This window comes from Salmo salar, chromosome 07 (genome assembly GCF_965601325.2).
Source record: "Salmo salar chromosome 07, fSalSal1, whole genome shotgun sequence".
Taxonomy (NCBI): Eukaryota; Metazoa; Chordata; class Actinopteri; order Salmoniformes; family Salmonidae; genus Salmo; species Salmo salar.
In genome coordinates this window covers 76725001-76752462 of record NC_138297.1, presented here as the reverse complement: position 1 = coordinate 76752462, position 27462 = coordinate 76725001, and the positions used below count along the sequence as shown (strand labels likewise).

Genomic DNA, 27462 nt, shown 5'->3' with positions numbered 1-27462 from the left:
TGTGACTTACGGTTGACTGGCAGTGGTCTCTGATTCGGGTGGTCTCTCATGGTGATGCTAGCTGGGATACTTCCGGCGTCGCTGGAGGTGTTGCTGCTCTGTCTGCTCACCTTGCCGGGAGTGGGACGGGGGAGTTCGGCCGGTGGGGGCAGGGGAGGGGTGGGGAGACGTGGCGGGGCAGGAGGGAGGGGTGTGGGGATGGGAGGCATGGGGGTGGCCATGGGTTTGGGGACGTAGTCCGTCCGCTGTTTCTGAGGAGGAGAAGAGACGAGGAGACTGTAGTGGTGAGGTCATGAACAGATGTAGCCTGGGTCTCCCGAGCGGCGTCGTTCGTCTAAGGCGTCGCAGCGCTACGCTAGCTGTGACACTAGAGATTCTGGGTTCGAGTCCAGGCTCTGTCGCAGCCGGCCGCGACCGGGAGACCAATGAGGCGGCGCGCAATTGGCCCAGCGTCGTCTGGGTTAAGGGGTGGGTTTGGTCGGCAGGGATGTTCTTGTCCCATCGCTGCACTAGCGACTCCTGTGGCGGGCCCGGGGGGCACGGTCCACGCTGACACGGTCACCAGGTGTACGGTGTTTCCTCCGACACATTGGTGCGGCCGGCTTCCGGGTTAAGTGGGGCATTGCGTCAAGAAGCATTGCGGCTTGGTTTGGGTTGTGTTTCGGAGGACGCACGGCTCTCGACCTTCGCCACGTCCGTACGGGAGTTGCAGCGATGAGACAAGACTGTAACTACCAATTGGATTCCACGAAATTGTGGAGAAAAAGGGGTAAAAAATAATAAAAAAATAAAACAATGATAAAATAACAGATCTAGCCTACAATCAACACCAACAGAATCCATCCACTGTATTAATATGAAGCCGACGTTGCTTAGTTACCTCGTTTAACTCTCCCAGTAATTGCTTGCGTGAGGAAATGGAAATAAAACATGGTTGTGAGGCGTTTTACTGTACTTTGCCCAAGGCACCGCAAACTCACTCAGGTGCAAAGACAACTGACAAGAAACCTCGAAACCACAGCACATCGACAAGGCGGTGTAATACGGTTCAGATGAAACCGCAGCACACCGACAAGGCGGTGTAATACGGTTCAGATGAAACCGCAGCACACCGACAAGGCGGTGTAATGCGGTTCAGATGAAACCGCAGCACACCGACAAGGCGGTGTAATGCGGTTCAGATGAAACCGCAGCACACCGACAAGGCGGTGTAATGCGGTTCAGATGAAACCGCAGCACACCGACAAGGCGGTGTAATGCGGTTCAGATGAAACCGCAGCACATGGACAAGGCGGTGTAATGCGGTTCAGATGAAACCGCAGCACATCCACAAGGCGGTGTAATGCGGTTCAGATGAAACCGCAGCACATCCACAAGGCGGTGTAATGCGGTTCAGATGAAACCGCAGCACATCCACAAGGCGGTGTAATGCGGTTCAGATGAAACCGCAGCACATCCACAAGGCGGTGTAATGCGGTTCAGATGAAACCGCAGCACATCCACAAGGCGGTGTATGCGGTTCAGAGAAACCGCAGCACAAGGGAGCCAGATCCCTCCACTAGCTAGGCTAGAGGGAAGGGAACCAGATCCCTCCACTAGCTAGGCTAGAGGGGAAGGGAACCAGATCCCTCCACTAGCTGGCTAGGGGGGGGCCGTCCCCCACGCAGGCGGGGGAAGGGAACCAGATCCCTCCACTAGCTAGGCTAGAGGGGAAGGGAACCAGATCCCTCCACTAGCTAGGCTAGAGGGGAAGGGAGCCAGATCCCTCCACTAGCTAGGCTAGAGGGGAAGGGAACCAGATCCCTCCACTAGCTAGGCTAGAGGGGAAGGGAACCAGATCCCTCCACTAGCTAGGCTAGAGGGGAAGGGAACCAGATCCCTCCACTAGCTAGGCTAGAGGGGAAGGGAACCAGATCCCTCCACTAGCTAGGCTAGAGGGGAAGGGAACCAGATCCCTCCACTAGCTAGGCTAGAGGGGAAGGGAACCAGATCCCTCCACTAGCTAGGCTAGAGGGGAAGGGAACCAGATCCCTCCACTAGCTAGGCTAGAGGGGAAGGGAACCAGATCCCTCCACTAGCTAGGCTAGAGGGGAAGGGAACCAGATCCCTCCACTAGCTAGGCTAGAGGGGAAGGGAACCAGATCCCTCCACTAGCTAGGCTAGAGGGGAAGGGAACCAGATCCCTCCACTAGCTAGGCTAGAGGGGAAGGGAACCAGATCCCTCCACTAGCTAGGCTAGAGGGGAAGGGAACCAGATCCCTCCACTAGCTAGGCTAGAGGGGAAGGGAACCAGATCCCTCCACTAGCTAGGCTAGAGGGGAAGGGAACCAGATCCCTCCACTAGCTAGGCTAGAGGGGAAGGGAACCAGATCCCTCCACTAGCTAGGCTAGAGGGGAAGGGAACCAGATCCCTCCACTAGCTAGGCTAGAGGGGAAGGGAACCAGATCCCTCCACTAGCTAGGCTAGAGGGGAAGGGAACCAGATCCCTCCACTAGCTAGGCTAGAGGGGAAGGGAACCAGATCCCTCCACTAGCTAGGCTAGAGGGGAAGGGAACCAGATCCCTCCACTAGCTAGGCTAGAGGGGAAGGGAACCAGATCCCTCCACTAGCTAGGCTAGAGGGGAAGGGAACCAGATCCCTCCACTAGCTAGGCTAGAGGGGAAGGGAACCAGATCCCTCCACTAGCTAGGCTAGAGGGGAAGGGAGCCAGATCCCTCCACTAGCTAGGCTAGAGGGGAAGGGAACCAGATCCCTCCACTAGCTAGGCTAGAGGGGAAGGGAACCAGATCCCTCCACTAGCTAGGCTAGAGGGGAAGGGAACCAGATCCCTCCACTAGCTAGGCTAGAGGGGAAGGGAACCAGATCCCTCCACTAGCTAGGCTAGAGGGGAAGGGAACCAGATCCCTCCACTAGCTAGGCTAGAGGGGAAGGGAGCCAGATCCCTCCACTAGCTAGGCTAGAGGGGAAGGGAACCAGATCCCTCCACTAGCTAGGCTAGAGGGGAAGGGAACCAGATCCCTCCACTAGCTAGGCTAGAGGGGAAGGGAGCCAGATCCCTCCACTAGCTAGGCTAGAGGGGAAGGGAACCAGATCCCTCCACTAGCTAGGCTAGAGGGGAAGGGAACCAGATCCCTCCACTAGCTAGGCTAGAGGGGAAGGGAACCAGATCCCTCCACTAGCTAGGCTAGAGGGGAAGGGAACCAGATCCCTCCACTAGCTAGGCTAGAGGGGAAGGTTAGGGGCCCAGCTCTGACTACAGAAGGTTAGGGGCCGGACTCTGACTGCAGAAGGTTAGGGGCCCGGCTCTGACTGCAGAAGGTTAGGGGCCCGGCTCTGACTGCAGAAGGTTAGGGGCCCGGCTCTGACTGCAGAAGGTTAGGGGCCCGGCTCTGACTGCAGAAGGTTAGGGGGCCCGGCTCTGACTGCAGAAGGTTAGGGGCCCGGCTCTGACTGCAGAAGGTTAGGGGCCCGGCTCTGACTGCAGAAGGTTAGGGGCCCGGCTCTGACTGCAGAAGGTTAGGGGCCCGGCTCTGACTGCAGAAGGTTAGGGGCCCGGCTCTGACTGCAGAAGGTTAGGGGCCCGGCTCTGACTGCAGAAGGTTAGGGGCCCGGCTCTGACTGCAGAAGGTTAGGGGCCCGGCTCTGACTGCAGAAGGTTAGGGGCCCGGCTCTGACTGCAGAAGGTTAGGGGCCCGGCTCTGACTGCAGAAGGTTAGGGGCCCGGCTCTGACTGCAGAAGGTTAGGGGCCCGGCTCTGACTGCAGAAGGTTAGGGGCCCGGCTCTGACTGCAGAAGGTTAGGGGCCCGGCTCTGACTGCAGAAGGTTAGGGGCCCGGACTCTGACTGACAGAAGGTTAGGGGCCCGGCTCTGACTACAGAAGGTTAGGGGCCCGGCTCTGACTGCAGAAGGTTAGGGGCCCGGCTCTGACTGCAGAAGGTTAGGGGCCCGGCTCTGACTGCAGAAGGTTAGGGGCCCGGCTCTGACTGCAGAAGGTTAGGGGCCCGGCTCTGACTGCAGAAGGTTAGGGGCCCGGCTCTGACTGCAGAAGGTTAGGGGCCCGGCTCTGACTGCAGAAGTTTACCCTCATGATAAATTCTGATTTTTGTGGCCCCCATCAAAGTTGCCCATCCCTGCACTAGAAGCACTCAGCACACAGAGTCATTCTAACCCAGAGTCATATATACTGTTAATACAGTATGACTCTGGTCCAACCAACCATACCTTGAACAACTCAAACTCCTTCTTTGGCATCATTAGCTTTATGGGAAAGACAGACAGACAGACAGACAGACAGACAGACAGACAGACAGACAGACAGACAGACAGACAGACAGACAGACAGACAGACAGACAGACAGACAGACAGACAGACAGACAGACAGACACAGACCAGACAGACAGACAGACACAGACCAGACAGATGAATATGAGATGTATGACAGGAACAGGATGTAATGGCTGACGAGATGCTTTACTCTGTCAATAGGACTGATATTAACATGCTGATAACTTTATTCTGAGACGCAGTCCAGGGCCGTACCTGTATCGTATGGCTGTAGATGGGTTCGCCCCGCACCGTGACGTCCACGGCCTTGGTGGACTCCAGTATGTTGTTTGGCACATAGCCAGACGCCCCGGAACAGTTACAAACCTTCCACCACTGCTTCCTGTCATCCAGCACCTGAACAGGGTTAACCAGGGGGGAAGGATTGGTTAACCTTCAACACTGCTTCCTGTCATCCAGCACCTGAACAGGGTTAACCAGGGGGGAAGGATTGGTTAACCTTCAACACTGTAAATGTTGTTTACATGTTACAGATGGACCTGACCAGGGTTACCAGGGGTAGATGTGGTGAAACCAGTGACTGTATATGAATCGACAAAGCCATCGATCCCATGACACCACTCATTCCTATGTGAAGTGGCAATTGGGCATTTGAAGCCAAAGTCGTGGGTTAAGATGGCGTCTGATGGAGACTTAACATGCTCAGTTTGAGCTACTCCAGGAAGTGACGTTGCAGGCTAACTCAGTGCTGCCCCCTGTCATTGACCGGGGTACTGCAGGCTAACTCAGTGCTGCCCCCTGTGATTGACCGGGGTACTGCAGGCTAACTCAGTGCTGCCCCCCTCTCATTGACCGGGGTACTGCAGGCTAACTCAGTGCTGCCCCCCTCTCATTGACCGGGGTACTGCAGGCTAACTCAGTGCTGCCCCCTCTCATTGACCGGGGTACTGCAGGCTAACTCAGTGCTGCCCTCTGTCATTGACCGGGGTACTGCAGGCTAACTCAGTGTTGCCCCCTCTCATTGACCGGGGTACTGCAGGCTAACTCAGTGCTGCCCCCCCTCTCATTGACCGGGGTACTGCAGGCTAACTCAGTGCTGCCCCCCTCTCATTGACCGGGGTACTGCAGGCTAACTCAGTGCTGCCCCCCTCTCATTGACCGGGGTACTGCAGGCTAACTCAGTGCTGCCCCCTCTCATTGACCGGGGTACTGCAGGCTAACTCAGTGCTGCCCCCCTCTCATTGACCGGGGTACTGCAGGCTAACTCAGTGTTGCCCCCTGTCATTGACCGGGGTACTGCAGGCTAACTCAGTGCTGCCCCCCTCTCATTGACCGGGGTACTGCAGGCTAACTCAGTGCTGCCTCCCCTGTCATTGACCGGGGTACTGCAGGCTAACTCAGTGCTGCCCCCTGTCATTGACCGGGGTACTGCAGGCTAACTCAGTGCTGCCCCCTCTCATTGACCGGGGTACTGCAGGCTAACTCAGTGCTGCCCCCTCTCATTGACCGGGGTACTGCAGGCTAACTCAGTGCTGCCCCCTGTCATTGACCGGGGTACTGCAGGCTAACTCAGTGCTGCCCCCCTCTCATTGACCGGGGTACTGCAGGCTAACTCAGTGCTGCCCCCCCTCTCATTGACCGGGGTACTGCAGGCTAACTCAGTGCTGCCCCCCTCTCATTGACCGGGGTACTGCAGGCTAACTCAGTGCTGCCCCCTGTCATTGACCGGGGTACTGCAGGCTAACTCAGTGCTGCCCCCTCTCATTGACCGGGGTACTGCAGGCTAACTCAGTGCTGCCCCCTCTCATTGACCGGGGTACTGCAGGCTAACTCAGTGCTGCCCCCCTCTCATTGACCAGGGTACTGCAGGCTAACTCAGTGCTGCCCCCCTCTCATTGACCGGGGTACTGCAGGCTAACTCAGTGCTGCCCCCTCTGTCATTGACCGGGGTACTGCAGGCTAACTCAGTGCTGCCCCCCTCTCATTGACCGGGGTACTGCAGGCTAACTCAGTGCTGCCCCCCTGTCATTGACCGGGGTACTGCAGGCTAACTCAGTGCTGCCCCCTCTCATTGACCGGGGTACTGCAGGCTAACTCAGTGCTGCCCCCTCTCATTGACCGGGGTACTGCAGGCTAACTCAGTGTTGCCCCCTGTCATTGACCGGGGTACTGCAGGCTAACTCAGTGTTGCCCCCTCTCATTGACCGGGGTACTGCAGGCTAACTCAGTGTTGCCCCCCTCTCATTGACCGGGGTACTGCAGGCTAACTCAGTGCTGCCCCCCTCTCATTGACCGGGGTACTGCAGGCTAACTCAGTGCTGCCCCCTGTCATTGACCGGGGTACTGCAGGCTAACTCAGTGCTGCCCCCTGTCATTGACCGGGGTACTGCAGGCTAACTCAGTGTTGCCCCCTCTCATTGACCGGGGTACTGCAGGCTAACTCAGTGCTGCCCCCCTCTCATTGACCGGGGTACTGCAGGCTAACTCAGTGCTGCCCCCCCTCTCATTGACCGGGGTACTGCAGGCTAACTCAGTGCTGCCCCCTCTCATTGACCGGGGTACTGCAGGCTAACTCAGTGCTGCCCCCTCTCATTGACCGGGGTACTGCAGGCTAACTCAGTGCTGACCCCTCTCATTGACCGGGGTACTGCAGGCTAACTCAGTGCTGACCCCTCTCATTGACCGGGGTACTGCAGGCTAACTCAGTGCTGCCCCCCTCTCATTGACCGGGGTACTGCAGGCTAACTCAGTGCTGCCCCCTCTCATTGACCGGGGTACTGCAGGCTAACTCAGTGCTGCCCCCCTCTCATTGACCGGGGTACTGCAGGCTAACTCAGTGCTGCCCCCCTCTCATTGACCGGGGTACTGCAGGCTAACTCAGTGCTGCCCCCCCTCTCATTGACCAGGGTACTGCAGGCTAACTCAGTGCTGCCCCCCCTCTCATTGACCGGGGTACTGCAGGCTAACTCAGTGCTGCCCCCCCTCTCATTGACCGGGGTACTGCAGGCTAACTCAGTGCTGCCCTCCTCTCATTGACCGGGGTACTGCAGGCTAACTCAGTGTTGCCCCCTCTCATTGACCGGGGTACTGCAGGCTAACTCAGTGCTGCCCCCCTCTCATTGACCGGGGTACTGCAGGCTAACTCAGTGCTGCCCCCTGTCATTGACCGGGGTACTGCAGGCTAACTCAGTGTTGCCCCCCTCTCATTGACCGGGGTACTGCAGGCTAACTCAGTGCTGCCCCCCTCTCATTGACCGGGGTACTGCAGGCTAACTCAGTGCTGCCCCCCTCTCATTGACCGGGGTACTGCAGGCTAACTCAGTGCTGCCCCCCCTCTCATTGACCGGGGTACTGCAGGCTAACTCAGTGCTGCCCCCTGTCATTGACCGGGGTACTGCAGGCTAACTCAGTGCTGCCCCCTCTCATTGACCGGGGTACTGCAGGCTGCCTAAATAATCCTTCATACTTCTCCCGCGTTTGATTTTAAACTAAATCGACTCCAAGAACATAGATCTGGTGTAATAGAAGCAATTACTGGTAACATGATTGTGTTGGATATTTTTTTTAAACATTTTATTTACACTAAGTTTAACCACAAAGCTTCACTATACTGGGGATCCTGTTGTTTTCTGAAAACAACGCCTGCAGTACCGCGGTCGGCCATGAACTCCGTGGCTTCATTGAGAAAAGGGGGCAGTCATTCTCCCCCCCCCCCCTTGGGGTTAAACATTGAGCACAACATGTGTCTGGGGGCCACAGTGTCTCCTGACCCCTCCTGTCTCAGCCTCCAGTATTTATGCTGCAGTAGTTAGAAGGGTTATATATATATATATACACATTTGATTTGATTTGTCTGTGCTCTCCACTCTGCCCTCTTAGTGGTTCTAGCCATAAAAACGAGCGTTATCGTGACCGACGACACGAGGCAATATCGTTGAAATAAAGACGTCTATTTATTATGTGACGTGACAACAACAGTCTTTTTTACGACTCTGGGTGTTATTTAGACTGACGTTACATGTTACAGCGAGAGCCTTTTCTGTTTAAATGTTTGAGTGAACTGTTCTTTACCTCCACAACTTCATCCTTCACCAACGACAGCTCTGTGTTGTTTCTGGCCACAAAGTCATACTTGGATTTGGCAAAGAGTTTTGGCTGACCTCTACTGCCGTGGGCCTCGTAGTCCCTGTTCACGTCAGAGGTTAGAGGTCAAGGGGTTAGACAGACGAATAGGGACTGATACACGCTTCGTCATCCAATCACATCATCATCATCATCATCATCATCCACAACACGCATCATATCCAATCACATCGTCGTCATCCAATCACATCATCATCATCCGAAACCACAACACGCTTCGTCATCCAATCACATCATCATCATCCGAAACCACAACACGCATCGTATCCAATCACATCATCATCATCCGAAACCACAACACGCATCATATCCAATCACATCATCATCCAATCACATCATCATCATCCGAAACCAAAACACGCATCATATCCAATCACATCATCATCCAATCACATCATCATCATCCGAAACCACAACACGCTTCGTCATCCAATCACATCATCATCATCCGAAACCACAACACGCATCATATCCAATCACATCATCATCCACAACACGCATCACTGTGCACAACAGACCAATCACATCTCAACCGTCGATAACCATCAGTACGGTACGACACTGCAGGAGACTCACGGCTACACGCTACACGCTACACGCTTATGGACGTGACTGAAACTGGGATAAAGCCAAACACGGACCACAGACACGCTACACGCTACACGCTAATGACTGTCCCAGCCGAGGAGAAGTGGGCCCAACTTTAACATCAGAGGTTAGAGAGAAAACAGAGAAAACACAGAGGGAGCTGTGATTGGAATAGAGGGAGCTGCGATTGGAATAGAGGGAGCTGCGATTGGAATAGAGGGAGCTGTGATTGGAATAGAGGGAGCTGTGATTGGATAGAGGGAGCTGTGATTGGAATAGAGGGAGCTGCGATTGGAATAGAGGGAGCTGCGATTGGAATAGAGGGAGCTGCGATTGGAATAGAGGGAGCTGTGATTGGATAGAGGGAGCTGCGATTGGAATAGAGGGAGCTGTGATTGGAATAGAGGGAGCTGTGATTGGAATAGAGGGAGCTGTGATTGGAATAGAGGGAGCTGCGATTGGAATAGAGGGAGCTGCGATTGGAATAGAGGGAGCTGCGATTGGAATAGAGGGAGCTGCGATTGGAATAGAGGGAGCTGCGATTGGAATAGAGGGAGCTGCGATTGGAATAGAGGGAGCTGTGATTGGAATAGAGGGAGCTACGATTGGAATAGAGGGAGCTGCGATTGGATAGAGGGAGCTGCGATTGGAATAGAGGGAGCTGTGATTGGAATAGAGGGAGCTGTGATTGGAATAGAGGGAGCTGTGATTGGATAGAGGGAGCTGTGATTGGAATAGAGGGAGCTGTGATTGGAATAGAGGGAGCTGTGATTGGAATAGAGGGAGCTGTGATTGGAATAGAGGGAGCTGTGATTGGAATAGAGGGAGCTGTGATTGGAATAGAGGGAGCTGTGATTGGATAGAGGGAGCTGTGATTGGAATAGAGGGAGCTGTGATTGGAATAGAGGGAGCTGTGATTGGAATAGAGGGAGCTGTGATTGGAATAGAGGGAGCTGTGATTGGAATAGAGGGAGCTGTGATTGGAATAGAGGGAGCTGTGATTGGAATAGAGGGAGCTGCGATTGGAATAGAGGGAGCTGTGATTGGAATAGAGGGAGCTGTGATTGGAATAGAGGGAGCTGCGATTGGAATAGAGGGAGCTGCGATTGGAATAGAGGGAGCTGCGATTGGAATAGAGGGAGCTGCGATTGGAATAGAGGGAGCTGCGATTGGAATAGAGGGAGCTGCGATTGGAATAGAGGGAGCTGCGATTGGAATAGAGGGAGCTGTGATTGGAATAGAGGGAGCTGCGATTGGGATAGAGGGAGCTGCGATTGGAATAGAGGGAGCTGCGATTGGAATAGAGGGAGCTGCGATTGGAATAGAGGGAGCTACGATTGGAATAGAGGGAGCTGTGATTGATCAAGATCGCGATAAAGATCATTTACCCGTAGCACTCAAGAGTTTTGACGGTTTTTATATACAGTAGAACATTATAGAGTCAGAGTATTAGTCTGTTAACCCGTAAGAGGATAAGAACGGAGGATAACGAGTATCAACGGAAAGGAGAGAACACTGTGAACACAGACACCCCTCATGCTGCTACCGTTAGCTAGCTAGCTACTACCTGACGCTCATTATGTTTATTCAACCGTTAGCTAGCTAGCTACTCACTGGGATGTGATGTTTATTCTACCGTTAGCTAGCTAGCTACTCACTGGGATGTGATGTTTATTCTACCGTTAGCTAGCTAGCTACTCACTGGGATGTGATGTTCATTCTACCGTTAGCTAGCTAGCTACTCACTGGGATGTGATGTTTATTCTACCGTTAGCTAGCTAGCTACTCACTGGGATGTGATGTTCATTCTACCGTTAGCTAGCTAGCTACTCACTGGGATGTGATGTTTATTCTACTGTTAGCTAGCTAGCTACTCACTGGGATGTGATGATTATTCTACCGTTAGCTAGCTAGCTACTTCCTGGGATGTGATGTTTATTCTACCGTTAGCTAGCTAGCTACTCACTGGGATGTGATGTTTATTCTACCGTTAGCTAGCTAGCTACTCACTGGGATGTGATGTTTATTATACCATTAGCTAGCTAGCTACTGACTGGGATGTGATGTTTATTCTACCGTTAGCTAGCTAGCTACTTCCTGGGATGTGATGTTTATTCTACCGTTAGCTAGCTAGCTACTCACTGGGATGTGATGTTTATTCTACCGTTAGCTAGCTAGCTACTTCCTGGGATGTGATGTTTATTCTACCGTTAGCTAGCCATCTACTTCCTGGGATGTGATGTTTATTCTACCGTTAGCTAGCCATCTACTTCCTGGGATGTGATGTTTATTTTACCGTTAGCTAGCTAGCTACTTCCTGGGATGTGATGTTTATTCTACAGTTAGCTAGCTAGCTACTCACTGGGATGTGATGTTTATTCTACCGTTAGCTAGCTAGCTACTTCCTGGGATGTGTTTATTCTACAGTTAGCTAGCTAGCTACTCACTGGGATGTGATGTTTATTCTACCGTTAGCTAGCTAGCTACTCACTGGGATGTGATGTTTATTCTACCGTTAGCTAGCTAGCTACTCACTGGGATGTGATGTTTATTCTACCGTTAGCTAGCTAGCTACTTCCTGGGATGTGATGTTTATTCTACCGTTAGCTAGCTAGCTACTCACTGGGATGTGATGTTTATTCTACCGTTAGCTAGCTAGCTACTTCCTGGGATGTGATGTTTATTCTACCGTTAGCTAGCTAGCTACATCCTGGGATGTGATGTTTATTCTACAGTTAGCTAGCTAGCTACTCACTGGGATGTGATGTTTATTCTACCGTTAGCTAGCTAGCTACTCACTGGGTTGTGATGTTTATTCTACTGTTAACTAGCTAGCTACTCACTGGGATGTGATGTTTATTCTACCGTTAGCTAGTTAGCTACTCACTGGGTTGTGATGTTTATTCTACTGTTAGCTAGCTAGCTACTCACTGGGATGTGATGTTTATTCTACCGTTAGCTACCTAGCTACTCACTGGGATGTGATGTTTATTCTACCGTTAGCTAGCTAGCTACTTCCTGGGATGTGATGTTTATTCTACCGTTAGCTAGCCATCTACTTCCTGGGATGTGATGTTTATTTTACCGTTAGCTAGCTAGCTACTTCCTGGGATGTGATGTTTATTCTACCGTTAGCTAGCTAGCTACTCACTGGGATGTGATGTTTATTCTACCGTTAGCTAGCTAGCTACTCACTGGGATGTGATGTTTATTCTACCGTTAGCTAGCTAGCTACTTCCTGGGATGTGATGTTTATTCTACCGTTAGCTAGCTAGCTACTCACTGGGATGTGATGTTTATTCTACCGTTAGCTAGCTAGCTACTCACTGGGATGTGATGTTTATTCTACCGTTAGCTAGCTAGCTACTCACTGGGATGTGATGTTTATTCTACCGTTAGCTAGCTAGCTACTCACTGGGATGTGATGTTTATTCTACCGTTAGCTAGCTAGCTACTTCCTGGGATGTGATGTTTATTCTACCGTTAGCTAGCTAGCTACTTCCTGGGATGTGATGTTTATTCTACCGTTAGCTAGCTAGCTACTTCCTGGGATGTGATGTTTATTCTACCGTTAGCTAGCTAGCTACTCACTGAGATGTGATGTTTATTCAACCGTTAGCTAGCTAGCTACATCCTGGGATGTGATGTTTATTCTACAGTTAGCTAGCTAGCTACTCACTGGGATGTGATGTTTATTCTACCGTTAGCTAGTTAGCTACTCACTGGGTTGTGATGTTTATTCTACTGTTAGCTAGCTAGCTACTCACTGGGATGTGATGTTTATTCTACCGTTAGCTACCTAGCTACTCACTGGGATGTGATGTTTATTCTACCGTTAGCTAGCTAGCTACTTCCTGGGATGTGATGTTTATTCTACCGTTAGCTAGCCATCTACTTCCTGGGATGTGATGTTTATTTTACCGTTAGCTAGCTAGCTACTTCCTGGGATGTGATGTTTATTCTACCGTTAGCTAGCTAGCTACTCACTGGGATGTGATGTTTATTCTACCGTTAGCTAGCTAGCTACTCACTGGGATGTGATGTTTATTCTACCGTTAGCTAGCTAGCTACTTCCTGGGATGTGATGTTTATTCTACCGTTAGCTAGCTAGCTACTCACTGGGATGTGATGTTTATTCTACCGTTAGCTAGCTAGCTACTCACTGGGATGTGATGTTTATTCTACCGTTAGCTAGCTAGCTACTTCCTGGGATGTGATGTTTATTCTACCGTTAGCTAGCTAGCTACTCCTGGGATGTGATGTTTATTCTACCGTTAGCTAGCTAGCTACTTCCTGGGATGTGATGTTTATTCTACCGTTAGCTAGCTAGCTACTCCTGGGATGTGATGTTTATTCTACGTTAGCTAGCTAGCTACTCACTGGGATGTGATGTTTATTCTACCGTTAGCTAGCTAGCTACTCACTGGGTTGTGATGTTTATTCTACTGTTAACTAGCTAGCTACTCACTGGGATGTGATGTTTATTCTACCGTTAGCTAGTTAGCTACTCACTGGGTTGTGATGTTTATTCTACTGTTAGCTAGCTAGCTACTCACTGGGATGTGATGTTTATTCTACCGTTAGCTACCTAGCTACTCACTGGGATGTGATGTTTATTCTACCGTTAGCTAGCTAGCTACTTCCTGGGATGTGATGTTTATTCTACCGTTAGCTAGCTAGCTACTCACTGGGATGTGATGTTTATTCTACCGATTAGCTAGCTAGCTACTTCCTGGGATGTGATGTTTATTCTACCGTTAGCTAGCTAGCTACTCACTGGGATGTGATGTTTATTCTACCGTTAGCTAGCTAGCTACTCACTGGGATGTGATGTTTATTCTACCGTTAGCTAGCTAGCTACTTCCTGGGATGTGATGTTTATTCTACCGTTAGCTAGCCATCTACTTCCTGGGATGTGATGTTTATTTTACCGTTAGCTAGCTAGCTACTTCCTGGGATGTGATGTTTATTCTACCGTTAGCTAGCTAGCTACTCACTGGGATGTGATGTTTATTCTACCGTTAGCTAGCTAGCTACTCACTGGGATGTGATGTTTATTCTACCGTTAGCTAGCTAGCTACTTCCTGGGATGTGATGTTTATTCTACCGTTAGCTAGCTAGCTACTCACTGGGATGTGATGTTTATTCTACCGTTAGCTAGCTAGCTACTCACTGGGATGTGATGTTTATTCTACCGTTAGCTAGCTAGCTACTTCCTGGGATGTGATGTTTATTCTACCGTTAGCTAGCTAGCTACTTCCTGGGATGTGATGTTTATTCTACCGTTAGCTAGCTAGCTACTTCCTGGGATGTGATGTTTATTCTACCGTTAGCTAGCTAGCTACTCACTGAGATGTGATGTTTATTCAACCGTTAGCTAGCTAGCTACTCACTGGGATGTGATGTTCATTCTACCGTTAGCTAGCTAGCTACTCACTGGGATGTGATGTTTATTCTACTGTTAGCTAGCTAGCTACTCACTGGGATGTGATGATTATTCTACCGTTAGCTAGCTAGCTACTTCCTGGGATGTGATGTTTATTCTACCGTTAGCTAGCTAGCTACTCACTGGGATGTGATGTTTATTCTACCGTTAGCTAGCTAGCTACTCACTGGGATGTGATGTTTATTATACCGTTAGCTAGCTAGCTACTGACTGGGATGTGATGTTTATTCTACCGTTAGCTAGCTAGCTACTTCCTGGGATGTGATGTTTATTCTACCGTTAGCTAGCTAGCTACTCACTGGGATGTGATGTTTATTCTACCGTTAGCTAGCTAGCTACTTCCTGGGATGTGATGTTTATTCTACCGTTAGCTAGCTAGCTACTTCCTGGGATGTGATGTTTATTCTACAGTTAGCTAGCTAGCTACTCACTGGGATGTGATGTTTATTCTACCGTTAGCTAGCTAGCTACTCACTGGGTTGTGATGTTTATTCTACTGTTAACTAGCTAGCTACTCACTGGGATGTGATGTTTATTCTACCGTTAGCTAGTTAGCTACTCACTGGGTTGTGATGTTTATTCTACTGTTAGCTAGCTAGCTACTCACTGGGATGTGATGTTTATTCTACCGTTAGCTACCTAGCTACTCACTGGGATGTGATGTTTATTCTACCGTTAGCTAGCTAGCTACTTCCTGGGATGTGATGTTTATTCTACAGTTAGCTAGCTAGCTACTCACTGGGATCTGATGTTTATTCTACTCTCAACCAATAGTTGATAGTGAGAGATGAGATTGGAAGATTCTACACCAGTAGGAGAGCAAATGTTTCCCAGCTGAGAGAGGAGACAGTTTTACAGTTCAGATTTAGAGTAAAGTAAAGTGTGTCCAGAGGGGGCATTCGTTTTATAGACAGTAAAAAGCGTGGGCCAGTTCTTCAGGGCGTTGGGTTCAGTCAGGTGATCGCGGTGCGGTGTTACCGGTCTACGTGCCGTGAGACGGCCTGTTTGAAGGCCTGCATGGCCATGTCCTGGTCCGAGAGGTGCACGCGCTTGTAAGCCTTGTTGTCCAATGCATACCCTTGTGAAGACGGGAAGTCCTGGACACCCGGATGCTGGGAGGGGGAGAGAGAGATAACACAAATACATCAGATTAACTCTTTCCTCAGTTATTAGCAACGATGAAGAGACTGGGATCAATGATGAAGAGACTGATCAATGATGAAGAGACTGTGATCAATGATGAAGACTGTGATCAATGATGAAGAGACTGTCATTACTGATGGAGGGACTGTCATTACTGATGGAGGGACTGTCATTACTGATGAAGGGACTGTCATTACTGATGGAGGGACTGCCATTACTGATGAAGGGACTGTCATTACTGATGGAGGGACTGTCATTACTGATGAAGGGACTGTCATTACTGATGAAGGGACTGTCATTACTGATGGAGGGACTGTCATTACTGATGAAGGGACTGTCATTACTGATGAAGGGACTGTCATTACTGATGGAGGGACTGTCATTACTGATGAAGGGACTGTCATTACTGATGGAGGGACTGTCATTACTGATGAAGGGACTGTCATTACTGATGAAGGGACTGTCATTACTGATGAAGGGACTGTCATTACTGATGGAGGGACTGTCATTACTGATGGAGGGACTGTCATTACTGATGAAGGGACTGTCATTACTGATGAAGGGACTGTCATTACTGATGAAGGGACTGTCATTACTGATGAAGGGACTGCCATTACTGATGAAGGGACTGTCATTACTGATGAAGGGACTGTCATTACTGATGAAGGGACTGTCATTACTGATGAAGGGACTGTCATTACTGATGAAGGGACTGTCATTACTGATGAAGGGACTGTCATTACTGATGAAGGGACTGTCATTACTGATGGAGGGACTGTCATTACTGATGAAGGGACTGTCATTACTGATGAAGGGACTGTCATTACTGATGGAGGGACTGTCATTACTGATGGAGGGACTGTCATTACTGATGAAGGGACTGTCATTACTGATGAAGGGACTGTCATTACTGATGAAGGGACTGTCATTACTGATGAAGGGACTGCCATTACTGATGGAGGGACTGTCATTACTGATGAAGGGACTGTCATTACTGATGGAGGGACTGTCATTACTGATGGAGGGACTGTCATTACTGATGGAGGGACTGTCATTACTGATGAAGGGACTGTCATTACTGATGGAGGGACTGTCATTACTGATGAAGGGACTGCCATTACTGATGAAGGGACTGTCATTACTGATGGAGGGACTGTCATTACTGATGAAGGGACTGTCATTACTGATGAAGGGACTGTCATTACTGATGAAGGGACTGTCATTACTGATGAAGGGACTGTCATTACTGATGGAGGGACTGTCATTACTGATGGAGGGACTGTCATTACTGATGAAGGGACTGTCATTACTGATGGAGGGACTGTCATTACTGATGGAGGGACTGTCATTACTGATGGAGGGACTGTCATTACTGATGAAGGGACTGTCATTACTGATGAAGGGACTGTCATTACTGATGAAGGGACGGCCACCAGCTAACTAACAGTGAGACCTGAGTCCCTCAGGGAAATATCTGATAGACTAACTTGGCCCCACCCAGCTAGACAGCTAGAGGTTAGGGGTTAGCAGCTGGTAGGGGTTAGGGGTTAGGGGTTAGAGGTCAGGGTTTAGGGGTTAGGGGTTAGAGGTTAGGGGTTAGGGTCAGGGTTTAGGGGTCAGGGTTTAGGGGTCAGAGGTTAGAGGTTAGGGGTTAGCAGCTAGGGGTTAGGGGTGAGGGTTTAGGGGTTAGAGTTTAGGGGTTAGGGGTGAGGGTTTAGGGGTTAGAGTTTAGGGGTTAGGGGTTAGGGGTTAGCAGCTAGGGGTTAGGGGTTAGAGGTTAGGGGTTAGAGTTTAGGGGTTAGGGGCTAGGGGTTAGAGGTTAGGGGTTAGGAGCTAGGGGTTAGGGGTCAGGGTTCGTACCTCAGTAGACAGTCTGGGTACCATCTCTTCCTGTCTCTGGATCTCAGAATGGGTTAGGAGCTAGGGGTTAGCAGCTAGGGGTTAGGAGCTAGGGGTTAGCAGCTAGGGGTTAGAGTTTAGGGGTCAGGGTTTAGGGCAGGGTTAGGGGCTCAGGGTTTAGGAGCTAGGGGTTAGGCGCAGGGTTTAGCAGCTAGGGGTTAGGAGTAGGGTTAGGAGCTAGGGGTTAGGAGCTAGGGTTAGAGTTTAGGGGTCAGGGTTTAGGAGCTAGGGGTTAGGGGTCAGGGTTTAGGAGCTAGGGGTTAGGGGTCAGGGTTTAGGAGCTAGGGGTTAGGGGTCAGGGTGCGTACCTCAGTAGACAGCCTGTGTACCATCTCCTCCTGTCTAAGGATCTCAGAGTGGGCTAGGAGCTAGGGGTTAGGGGTCAGGGTTTAGGAGCTAGGGGTTAGGGCTTAGGAGCTAGGGGTTAGGGGTCAGGGTTCGTACCTCAGTAGACAGCCTGTGTACCATCTCCTCCTGTCTAAGGATCTCAGAGTGGGCTAGGAGCTAGGGGTTAGGAGCTAGGAGCTAGGGGTTAGGGGTCAGGGTTTAGGAGCTAGGGGTTAGGGGTCAGGGTTCGTACCTCAGTAGACAGCCTGTGTACCATCTCCTCCTGTCTAAGGATCTCAGAGTGGGCTAGGAGCTAGGGGTTAGGAGCTAGGGGTTAGGGGTCAGGGTTTAGGAGCTAGGGGTTAGGGGTCAGGGTTTAGGAGCTAGGGGTTAGGGGTCAGCGTTTAGGGGTTAGAGTTTAGGGGTTAGGATGCGTACCTCAGTAGACAGCCTGTGTACCATCTCCTCCTGTCTAAGGATCTCAGAGTGGGCTAGGAGCTAGGGGTTAGGGGTCAGGGTTTAGGAGCTAGGGGTTAGGGGTCAGGGTTTAGGAGCTAGGGGTTAGGGGTCAGGGTTCGTACCTCAGTAGACAGCCTGTGTACCATCTCCTCCTGTCTAAGGATCTCAGAGTGGGCTAGAAACTAGGGGTTAGGAGCTAGGAGCTAGGGGTTAGGGGTCAGGGTTTAGGAGCTAGGGGTTAGGGGTCAGGGTTCGTACCTCAGTAGACAGCCTGTGTACCATCTCCTCCTGTCTAAGGATCTCAGAGTGGGCTAGGAGCTAGGGGTTAGGAGCTAGGGGTTAGGGGTCAGGGTTTAGGAGCTAGGGGTTAGGGGTCAGGGTTTAGGAGCTAGGGGTTAGGGGTCAGCGTTTAGGGGTTAGAGTTTAGGGGTTAGGATGCGTACCTCAGTAGACAGCCTGTGTACCATCTCCTCCTGTCTAAGGATCTCAGAGTGGGCTAGGAGCTAGGGGTTAGGGGTCAGGGTTTAGGAGCTAGGGGTTAGGGGTCAGGGTTTAGGAGCTAGGGGTTAGGGGTCAGGGTTCGTACCTCAGTAGACAGCCTGTGTACCATCTCCTCCTGTCTAAGGATCTCAGAGTGGGCTAGAAACTAGGGGTTAGGAGCTAGGAGCTAGGGGTTAGGGGTCAGGGTTTAGGAGCTAGGGGTTAGGGGTCAGGGTTCGTACCTCAGTAGACAGCCTGTGTACCATCTCCTCCTGTCTAAGGATCTCAGAGTGGGCGAGGGTCTGGGTCAGCTGATTCAGCTCTGCGTCTCGTGATTGGGGGACAGACAGCATCATGGGAGGTTCCCAACCGTCACGGAACTGCAGCGTACACGGAGGGAAGTAGTGGTCCTTAGGCCACTCCAACCTGGAGAAGGGGTACGTGGGAGAGAGGGAGGGGGAGAGAGGGAGGGAGAGAGAGGGAGAGGGGGAGAGAGAGAGGGAGGGAGGGGGAGAGAGGGAGGGGGAGAGCGAGAGAGGGAGGGAGAGAGGGAGAGGGGGAGGGGGAGAGAGGGAGAGGGGGAGAGAGGGAGAGGGGGAGGGGGAGAGAGGGAGGGGGAGAGCGAGAGAGAGAGATAAGGAGAGAGAGAGAGAGAGAGAGATAGGAAGAGAGAGGCATTGTTGAGCTCAAGTTTGGCAAGATTAGGGTCTGCTATACAAATGGATGGAAAGTGGTGTTGGGAGAACAAACATCCGACATTATAAAACCCATGTACACAAACAGGAACAGTGTACAGATGGACAATAAACACATTTCTTCCCACAGGGCCGTGGGGTGAGACAGGGATGCAGCTTGAGCCCCACCCTCTTCAACATATATATCAATGAATTAGCGAGGGCACTAGAACAGTCTGCAGCACCCGGCCCTCACCCTACTAGAATCTGAAGTCAAATGTCTACTGTTTGCTGATGATGTGGTGCTTCTGTCCCCAACCAAGGAGGGCCTACAGCAGCACCTAGATCTGTCCCCAACCAAGGAGGACCTACAGCAGCACCTAGATCTGTCCCCAACCAAGGAGGGCCTACAGCAGCATCTAGATCTGTCCCCAACCAAGGAGGGCCTACAGCAGCACCTAGATCTGTCCCCAACCAAGGAGGGCCTACAGCAGCACCTAGATCTGTCCCCAACCAAGGAGGGCCTACAGCAGCACCTAGATCTGTCCCCAACCAAGGAGGGCCTACAGCAGCACCTAGATCTGTCCCAAACCAAGGAGGACCTACAGCAGCACCTAGATCTGTCCCCAACCAAGGAGGGCCTACAGCAGCACCTAGATCTGTCCCCAAACCAAGGAGGGCCTACAGCAGCACCTAGATCTGTCCCCAACCAAGGAGGACCTACAGCAGCACCTAGATCTGTCCCCAACCAAGGAGGGCCTACAGCAGCACCTAGATCTGTCCCCAACCAAGGAGGGCCTACAGCAGCACCTAGATCTGTCCCCAACCAAGGAGGAGCCTACAGCAGCACCTAGATCTGTCCCCAAACCAAGGAGGGCCTACAGCAGCACCTAGATCTGTCCCCAACCAAGGAGGGCCTACAGCAGCACCTAGATCTGTCCCCAAACCAAGGAGGGCCTACAGCAGCACCTAGATCTGTCCCCAAACCAAGGAGGGCCTACAGCAGCACCTAGATCTGTCCCCAACCAAGGAGGGCCTACAGCAACACCTAGATCTGTCCCCAAACCAAGGAGGACCTACAGCAGCATCTCAGTTAGACTAAAATAATGGTGTTACTCCATCAGTAAGTGAACAGAAGATGCTTTAAATAAAGAGGTTGGATATTACCGTTAAACCCACATTAACCAATCATTCACCCCTATGACCCCATGTTGACCCCCATTGTGACCTCTAACCTCGTACCTGCACTTGGTCCACCCGTCCCCCAGGGCAACCCACAGGTGTCTTTCCTCGGCCGTCCCAGCTGAGTGCAGGAAGTCTATAGCCTCTCTGGTCAACAGAGGAACCACCACGCTCTTAGCCAGCTCTGTCCCTCCAGAGGTCTGGATCACCTGGAGGAGAAGAGGTTAAACCATTACCCTCACCACTAACTACTAGGCTCTTAACCAGCTCTGTCCCTCCAGAGGTCTGGATTACCTGGAGGAGAAGAGGTTAAACCATTACCCTCACCACTAACTACTAGGCTCTTAACCAGCTCTGTCCCTCCAGAGGTCTGGATCACCTGGAGGAGAAGAGGTTAAACCATTACCCTCACCACTAACTACTAGGCTCTTAACCAGCTCTGTCCCTCCAGAGGTCTGGATCACCTGGAGGAGAAGAGGTTAAACCATTACCCTCACCACTAACTACTAGGCTCTTAACCAGCTCTGTCCCTCCAGAGGTCTGGATCACCTGGAGGAGAAGAGGTTAAACCATTACCCTCACCACTAACTACTAGGCTCTTAACCAGCTCTGACCCTCCAGAGGTCTGGATCACCTGGAGGAGAAGAGGTTAAACCATTACCCTCACCACTAACTACTAGGCTCTTAACCAGCTCTGTCCCTCCAGAGGTCTGGATCACCTGGAGGAGAAGAGGTTAAACCATTACCCTCACCACTAACTACTAGGCTCTTAACCAGCTCTGACCCTCCAGAGGTCTGGATCACCTGGAGGAGAAGAGGTTAAACCATTACCCTCACCACTAACTACTAGGCTCTTAACCAGCTCTGACCCTCCAGAGGTCTGGATCACCTGGAGGAGAAGAGGTTAAACCATTACCCTCACCACTAACTACTAGGCTCTTAACCAGCTCTGACCCTCCAGAGGTCTGGATCACCTGGAGGAGAAGAGGTTAAACCATTACCCTAACCCTCACCACTAACTACTAGGCTCTTAACCAGCTCTGACCCTCCAGAGGTCTGGATCACCTGGAGGAGAAGAGGTTAAACCATTACCCTCACCACTAACTACTAGGCTCTTAACCAGCTCTGTCCCTCCAGAGGTCTGGATCACCTGGAGTAGAAGAGGTTAAACCATTACCCTCACCACTAACTACTAGGCTCTTAACCAGCTCTGACCCTCCAGAGGTCTGGATCACCTGGAGGAGAAGAGGTTAAACCATTACCCTAACCCTCACCACTAACTACTAGGCTCTTAACCAGCTCTGACCCTCCAGAGGTCTGGATCACCTGGAGGAGAAGAGGTTAAACCATTACCCTCACCACTAACTACTAGGCTCTTAACCAGCTCTGACCCTCCAGAGGTCTGGATCACCTGGAGGAGAAGAGGTTAAACCATTACCCTCACCACTAACTACTAGGCTCTTAACCAGCTCTGACCCTCCAGAGGTCTGGATCACCTGGAGGAGAAGAGGTTAAACCATTACCCTCACCACTAACTACTAGGCTCTTAACCAGCTCTGACCCTCCAGAGGTCTGGATCACCTGGAGGAGAAGAGGTTAAACCATTACTGGTGTGAACAGGAACAGAACATGGAATAACAGAGTAGAGCAGTCTGTTTCTCACCATCCTGACTGGTGTGAACAGGAACAGGAACAGAACATGGAATAACAGAGTAGAGCAGTCTGTCTCTCACCATTCTGACTGGTGTGAACAGGAACAGAACATGGAATAACAGAGTAGAGCAGTCTGTCTCTCACCATTCTGACTGGTGTGAACAGGAACAGGAACAGAACATGGAATAACAGAGTAGAGCAGTCTTTCTGTCACCATTCTGACTGGTGTGAACAGGAACAGAACATGGAATAACAGAGTAGAGCAGTCTGTCTCTCACCATTCTGACTGGTGTGAACAGGAACAGGAACAGAACATGGAATAACAGAGTAGAGCAGTCTGTCTCTCACCATTCTGACTGGTGTGAACAGGAACAGGAACAGAACATGGAATAACAGAGTAGAGCAGTCTGTCTCTCACCATTCTGACTGGTGTGAACAGGAACAGAACATGGAATAACAGAGTAGAGCAGTCTGTCTCTCACCATTCTGACTGGTAGGAACAGGAACAGAACATGGAATAACAGAGTAGAGCAGTCTGTCTCTCACCATTCTGACTGGTGTGAACAGGAACAGGAACAGAACATGGAATAACAGAGTAGAGCAGTCTGTCTCTCACCATTCTGACTGGTGTGAACAGGAACAGGAACAGAACATGGAATAACAGAGTAGAGCAGTCTGTCTCTCACCATTCTGACTGGTGTGAACAGGAACAGAACATGGAATAACAGAGTAGAGCAGTCTGTCTCTCACCATTCTGAGTGGTGTGAACAGGAACAGGAACAGAACATGGAATAACAGAGTAGAGCAGTCTGTCTCTCACCATTCTGACTGGTGTGAACAGGAACAGGAACAGAACATGGAATAACAGAGTAGAGCAGTCTGTCTCTCACCATTCTGACTGGTGTGAACAGGAACAGGAACAGAACATGGAATAACAGAGTAGAGCAGTCTGTCTCTCACCATTCTGACTGGTAGGAACAGGAACAGGAACAGAACATGGAATAACAGAGTAGAGCAGTCTGTCTCTCACCATTCTGACTGGTGTGAACAGGAACAGGAACAGAACATGGAATAACAGAGTAGAGCAGTCTGTCTCTCACCATTCTGACTGGTGTGAACAGGAACAGGACATGGAATAACAGAGTAGAGCAGTCTGTCTCTCACCATTCTGACTGGTAGGAACAGGAACAGGAACAGAACATGGAATAACAGAGTAGAGCAGTCTGTCTCTCACCATTCTGAGTGGTGTGAACAGGAACAGAACATGGAATAACAGAGTAGAGCAGTCTGTTTCTCACCATTCTGACTGGTGTGAACAGGAACAGGAACAGAACATGGAATAACAGAGTAGAGCAGTCTGTCTCTCACCATTCTGAGTGGTGTGAACAGGAAGTGGACCAGGTCGTCAGCGCTTGGATTCTGGATGTGGGACTTCAACTTCCCCTGGAGGAGAGAGAAAAGGAAAGCCTCAAACAAATGTCAAATTAAATAAATAATAAATAAATAAATATAATTTATCTTTGGTGTCTTACCAGCAGGTTGAAGGAATGTTTGAACTTCTGGAAACAGTCAACAAACTCCTCCTGAGTAGGAGGCTTGGCTCGCAGCGTTAGCACTCCCTCTGGTGGACAGAGAGAGACATGACAGGTTACACACAGTATTACAGTAGGAGGCTTGGCTCGCAGCGTTAGCACTCCCTCTGGTGGACAGAGAGAGACATGACAGGTTACACACAGTAATACAGTAGGAGGCTTGGCTCGCAGCGTTAGCACTCCCTCTGGTGGACAGAGAGAGACATGACAGGTTACACACAGTAATACAGTGGGAGGCTTGGCTCGCAGCGTTAGCACTCCCTCTGGTGGACAGAGAGAGACATGACAGGTACACACAGTATACAGTGGAGGCTGCCGCAGCGTTACATCCCTCTGTACAGAGAGAGACATGACAGGTACACAAGTAATACAGTGGGCTGCCGCAGCGTTAGCACTCCCTCTGGTGGACAGAGAGAGACATGACAGGTTACACACAGTATTACAGTAGGAGGCTTGGCTCGCAGCGTTAGCACTCCCTCTGGTGGACAGAGAGAGACATGACAGGTAACACACAGTATTACAGTGGGAGGCTTGGCTCGCAGCGTTAGCACTCCCTCTGGTGGACAGAGAGAGACATGACAGGTAACACACAGTAATACAGTGGGAGGCTTGGCTCGCAGCGTTAGCACTCCCTCTGGTGGACAGAGAGAGACATGACAGGTAACACACAGTAATACAGTGGGTGGCTTGGCTCGCAGCGTTAGCACTCCCTCTGGTGGACAGAGAGAGACATGACAGGTTACACACAGTATTACAGTAGGAGGCTTGGCTCGCAGCGTTAGCACTCCCTCTGGTGGACAGAGAGAGACATGACAGGTAACACACAGTAATACAGTGGGTGGCTTGGCTCGCAGCGTTAGCACTCCCTCTGGTGGACAGAGAGAGACATGACAGGTTACACACAGTAATACAGTGGGAGGCTTGGCTCGCAGCGTTAGCACTCCCTCTGGTGGACAGAGAGAGACATGACAGGTTACACACAGTAATACAGTAGGAGGCTTGGCTCGCAGCGTTAGCACTCCCTCTGGTGGACAGAGAGAGACATGACAGGTTACACACAGTATTACAGTAGGAGGCTTGGCTCGCAGCGTTAGCACTCCCTCTGGTGGACAGAGAGAGACATGACAGGTTACACATAGTAATACAGTAGGAGGCTTGGCTCGCAGCGTTAGCACTCCCTCTGGTGGACAGAGAGAGACATGACAGGTTACACATAGTAATACAGTAGGACAGCCACTAGTCTGGTACATACAGTAATACAGTAGGACAGCCACTAGTCTGGTACATACAGTATTACAGTAGGATAGTCACTAGTCTGGTACATACAGTATTACAGTAGGATAGTCACTAGTCTGGCAACATCGACTGTTTTCCTAATTGCTTCCTGTTTTGATGTAAATGTTGTCTACAGTGGAAGGAACAATCTACTTAAGGAAACAGTAACGAGGTCATGGAGAACTACAAACTAGATCTAAAGAACTACACCACCCAACAGTAACGAGGTCATGGAGAACTACAAACTAGATCTAAAGAACTACACCACCCAACAGTAACGAGGTCATGGACAGTAGAATGAAGATCAGGACCAGGACAGGAGAACTACAAACTAGATCTAAAGAACTACACCACCCAACAGTAACGAGGTCATGGAGAACTACAAACTAGATCTAAAGAACTACACCACCCAACAGTAACGAGGTCATGGACAGTAGAATGAAGATCAGGACCAGGACAGGAGAACTACAAACTAGATCTAAAGAACTACACCACCCAACAGTAACGAGGTCATGGACAGTAGAATGAAGATCAGGACCAGGACAGGAGAACTACAAACTAGATCTAAAGAACTACACCACCCAACAGTAATGAGGTCATGGAGAACTACAAACTAGATCTAAAGAACTACACCACCCAACAGTAACGAGGTCATGGACAGTAGAATGAAGATCAGGACCAGGACAAGAGAACTACAAACTAGATCTAAAGAACTACACCACCCAACAGTAACGAGGTCATGGACAGTAGAATGAAGATCAGGACCAGGACAAGAGAACTACAAACTAGATCTAAAGAACTACATAACCCACCTCCGGGTCCCTTCTTCCTGTTCTTTTTAGATTTCTTCCTCTTGGAGAGCTCGTTGAAGGCTTCAGCTGCTTTCTGCAGTTTGGTCACGAAGAACTCAATGTGGTCCAGGATGTGGTTCAGGATTTGCTGCGAGAGAAGAAGAAAGTACTGTTTTAAAAGACACACAACCACAGACAGACGGACTTTGTTACTCGCTGAATGAAGTCATGTAATGTAAATGTGGGTGTGATTTTACTCGTCGCTGTCAGGCTCAACATTAGCTGTCGTTGTTGCTGGAGATGCTGCTACGGTCAGTTAGCGTAAAAACACCAGGACTTTCCTTTACTTCAGCAGTTCTCCAAGCTTGGCGAAAATATATATTTTTTTAAATAGCGTTGGAGAGGAAGGTAGTGCCTCATACCGTTTCACGTTTTGCATTTACTTTGGAAGGACTTTTATTCTGTAATGATTAACTGCTTTACAGACTACTGATCCAAGGCCCCTAATAGTGGTGAATCCTTGTTGTTACTACAGACTACTGATCCAAGGCTCCTAATAGTGGTGAATCCTTGTTGTTACTACAGACTACTGATCCAAGGATCCTAATAGTGGTGAATCCTTGTTGTTACTACAGACTACTGATCCAAGGCCCCTAATAGTGGTGAATCCTTGTTGTTACTACAGACTACTGATCCAAGGCTCCTAATAGTGGTGAATCCTTGTTGTTACTACAGACTACTGATCCAAGGCTCCTAATAGTGGTGAATCCTTGTTGTTACTACAGACTACTGATCCAAGGCCCCTAATAGTGGTGAATCCTTGTTGTTACTACAGACTACTGATCCAAGGATCCTAATAGTGGTGAATCCTTGTTGTTACTACAGACTACTGATCCAAGGCCCCTAATAGTGGTGAATCCTTGTTGTTACTACAGACTACTGATCCAAGGCTCCTAATAGTGGTGAATCCTTGTTGTTACTACAGACTACTGATCCAAGGCTCCTAATAGTGGTGAATCCTTGTTGTTACTACAGACTACTGATCCAAGGCCCCTAATAGTGGTGAATCCTTGTTGTTACTACAGACTACTGATCCAAGGATCCTAATAGTGGTGAATCCTTGTTGTTACTACAGACTACTGATCCAAGGCCCCTAATAGTGGTGAATCCTTGTTGTTACTACAGACTACTGATCCAAGGCTCCTAATAGTGGTGAATCCTTGTTGTTACTACAGACTACTGATCCAAGGCTCCTAATAGTGGTGAATCCTTGTTGTTACTACAGACTACTGATCCAAGGCCCCTAATAGTGGTGAATCCTTGTTGTTACTACAGACTACTGATCCAAGGCTCCTAATAGTGGTGAATCCTTGTTGTTACTACAGACTACTGATCCAAGGCTCCTAATAGTGGTGAATCCTTGTTGTTACTACAGACTACTGATCCAAGGCTCCTAATAGTGGTGAATCCTTGTTGTTACTACAGACTACTGATCCAAGGCCCCTAATAGTGGTGAATCCTTG

General features: G+C 50.2%; 1 protein-coding gene across 16 annotated transcripts in view; it reads right to left on the bottom strand.

The window, feature by feature from the left end:
• eps8a (EGFR pathway substrate 8a, signaling adaptor) overlaps positions 1–27462 on the bottom strand; it is a 161011-nt gene that overhangs the window by 16231 nt on the left and 117318 nt on the right. For 13 of the 16 annotated variants that reach the window (XM_082978114.1, XM_082978113.1, XM_082978115.1 and 10 more), the window contains 10 exons: positions 25961–26087; positions 23814–23902; positions 23650–23724; positions 20689–20837; positions 19015–19198; positions 15542–15576; positions 8359–8473; positions 4543–4683; positions 4224–4259; positions 11–251 (listed from right to left, as the gene is read on the bottom strand). In XM_082978114.1, the coding sequence (XP_082834240.1) occupies positions 11–251; positions 4224–4259; positions 4543–4683; positions 8359–8473; positions 15542–15576; positions 19015–19198; positions 20689–20837; positions 23650–23724; positions 23814–23902; positions 25961–26087 (1192 nt within the window). Of the gene's footprint in view, positions 1–10; positions 252–880; positions 905–4223; positions 4260–4542; positions 4750–8358; positions 8474–15541; positions 15577–19014; positions 19199–20688; positions 20838–23649; positions 23725–23813; positions 23903–25960; positions 26088–27462 lie in introns of those variants that run through there. The other 3 variants (XM_082978108.1, XM_082978109.1, XM_082978122.1) reach the window with 3 other exon arrangements.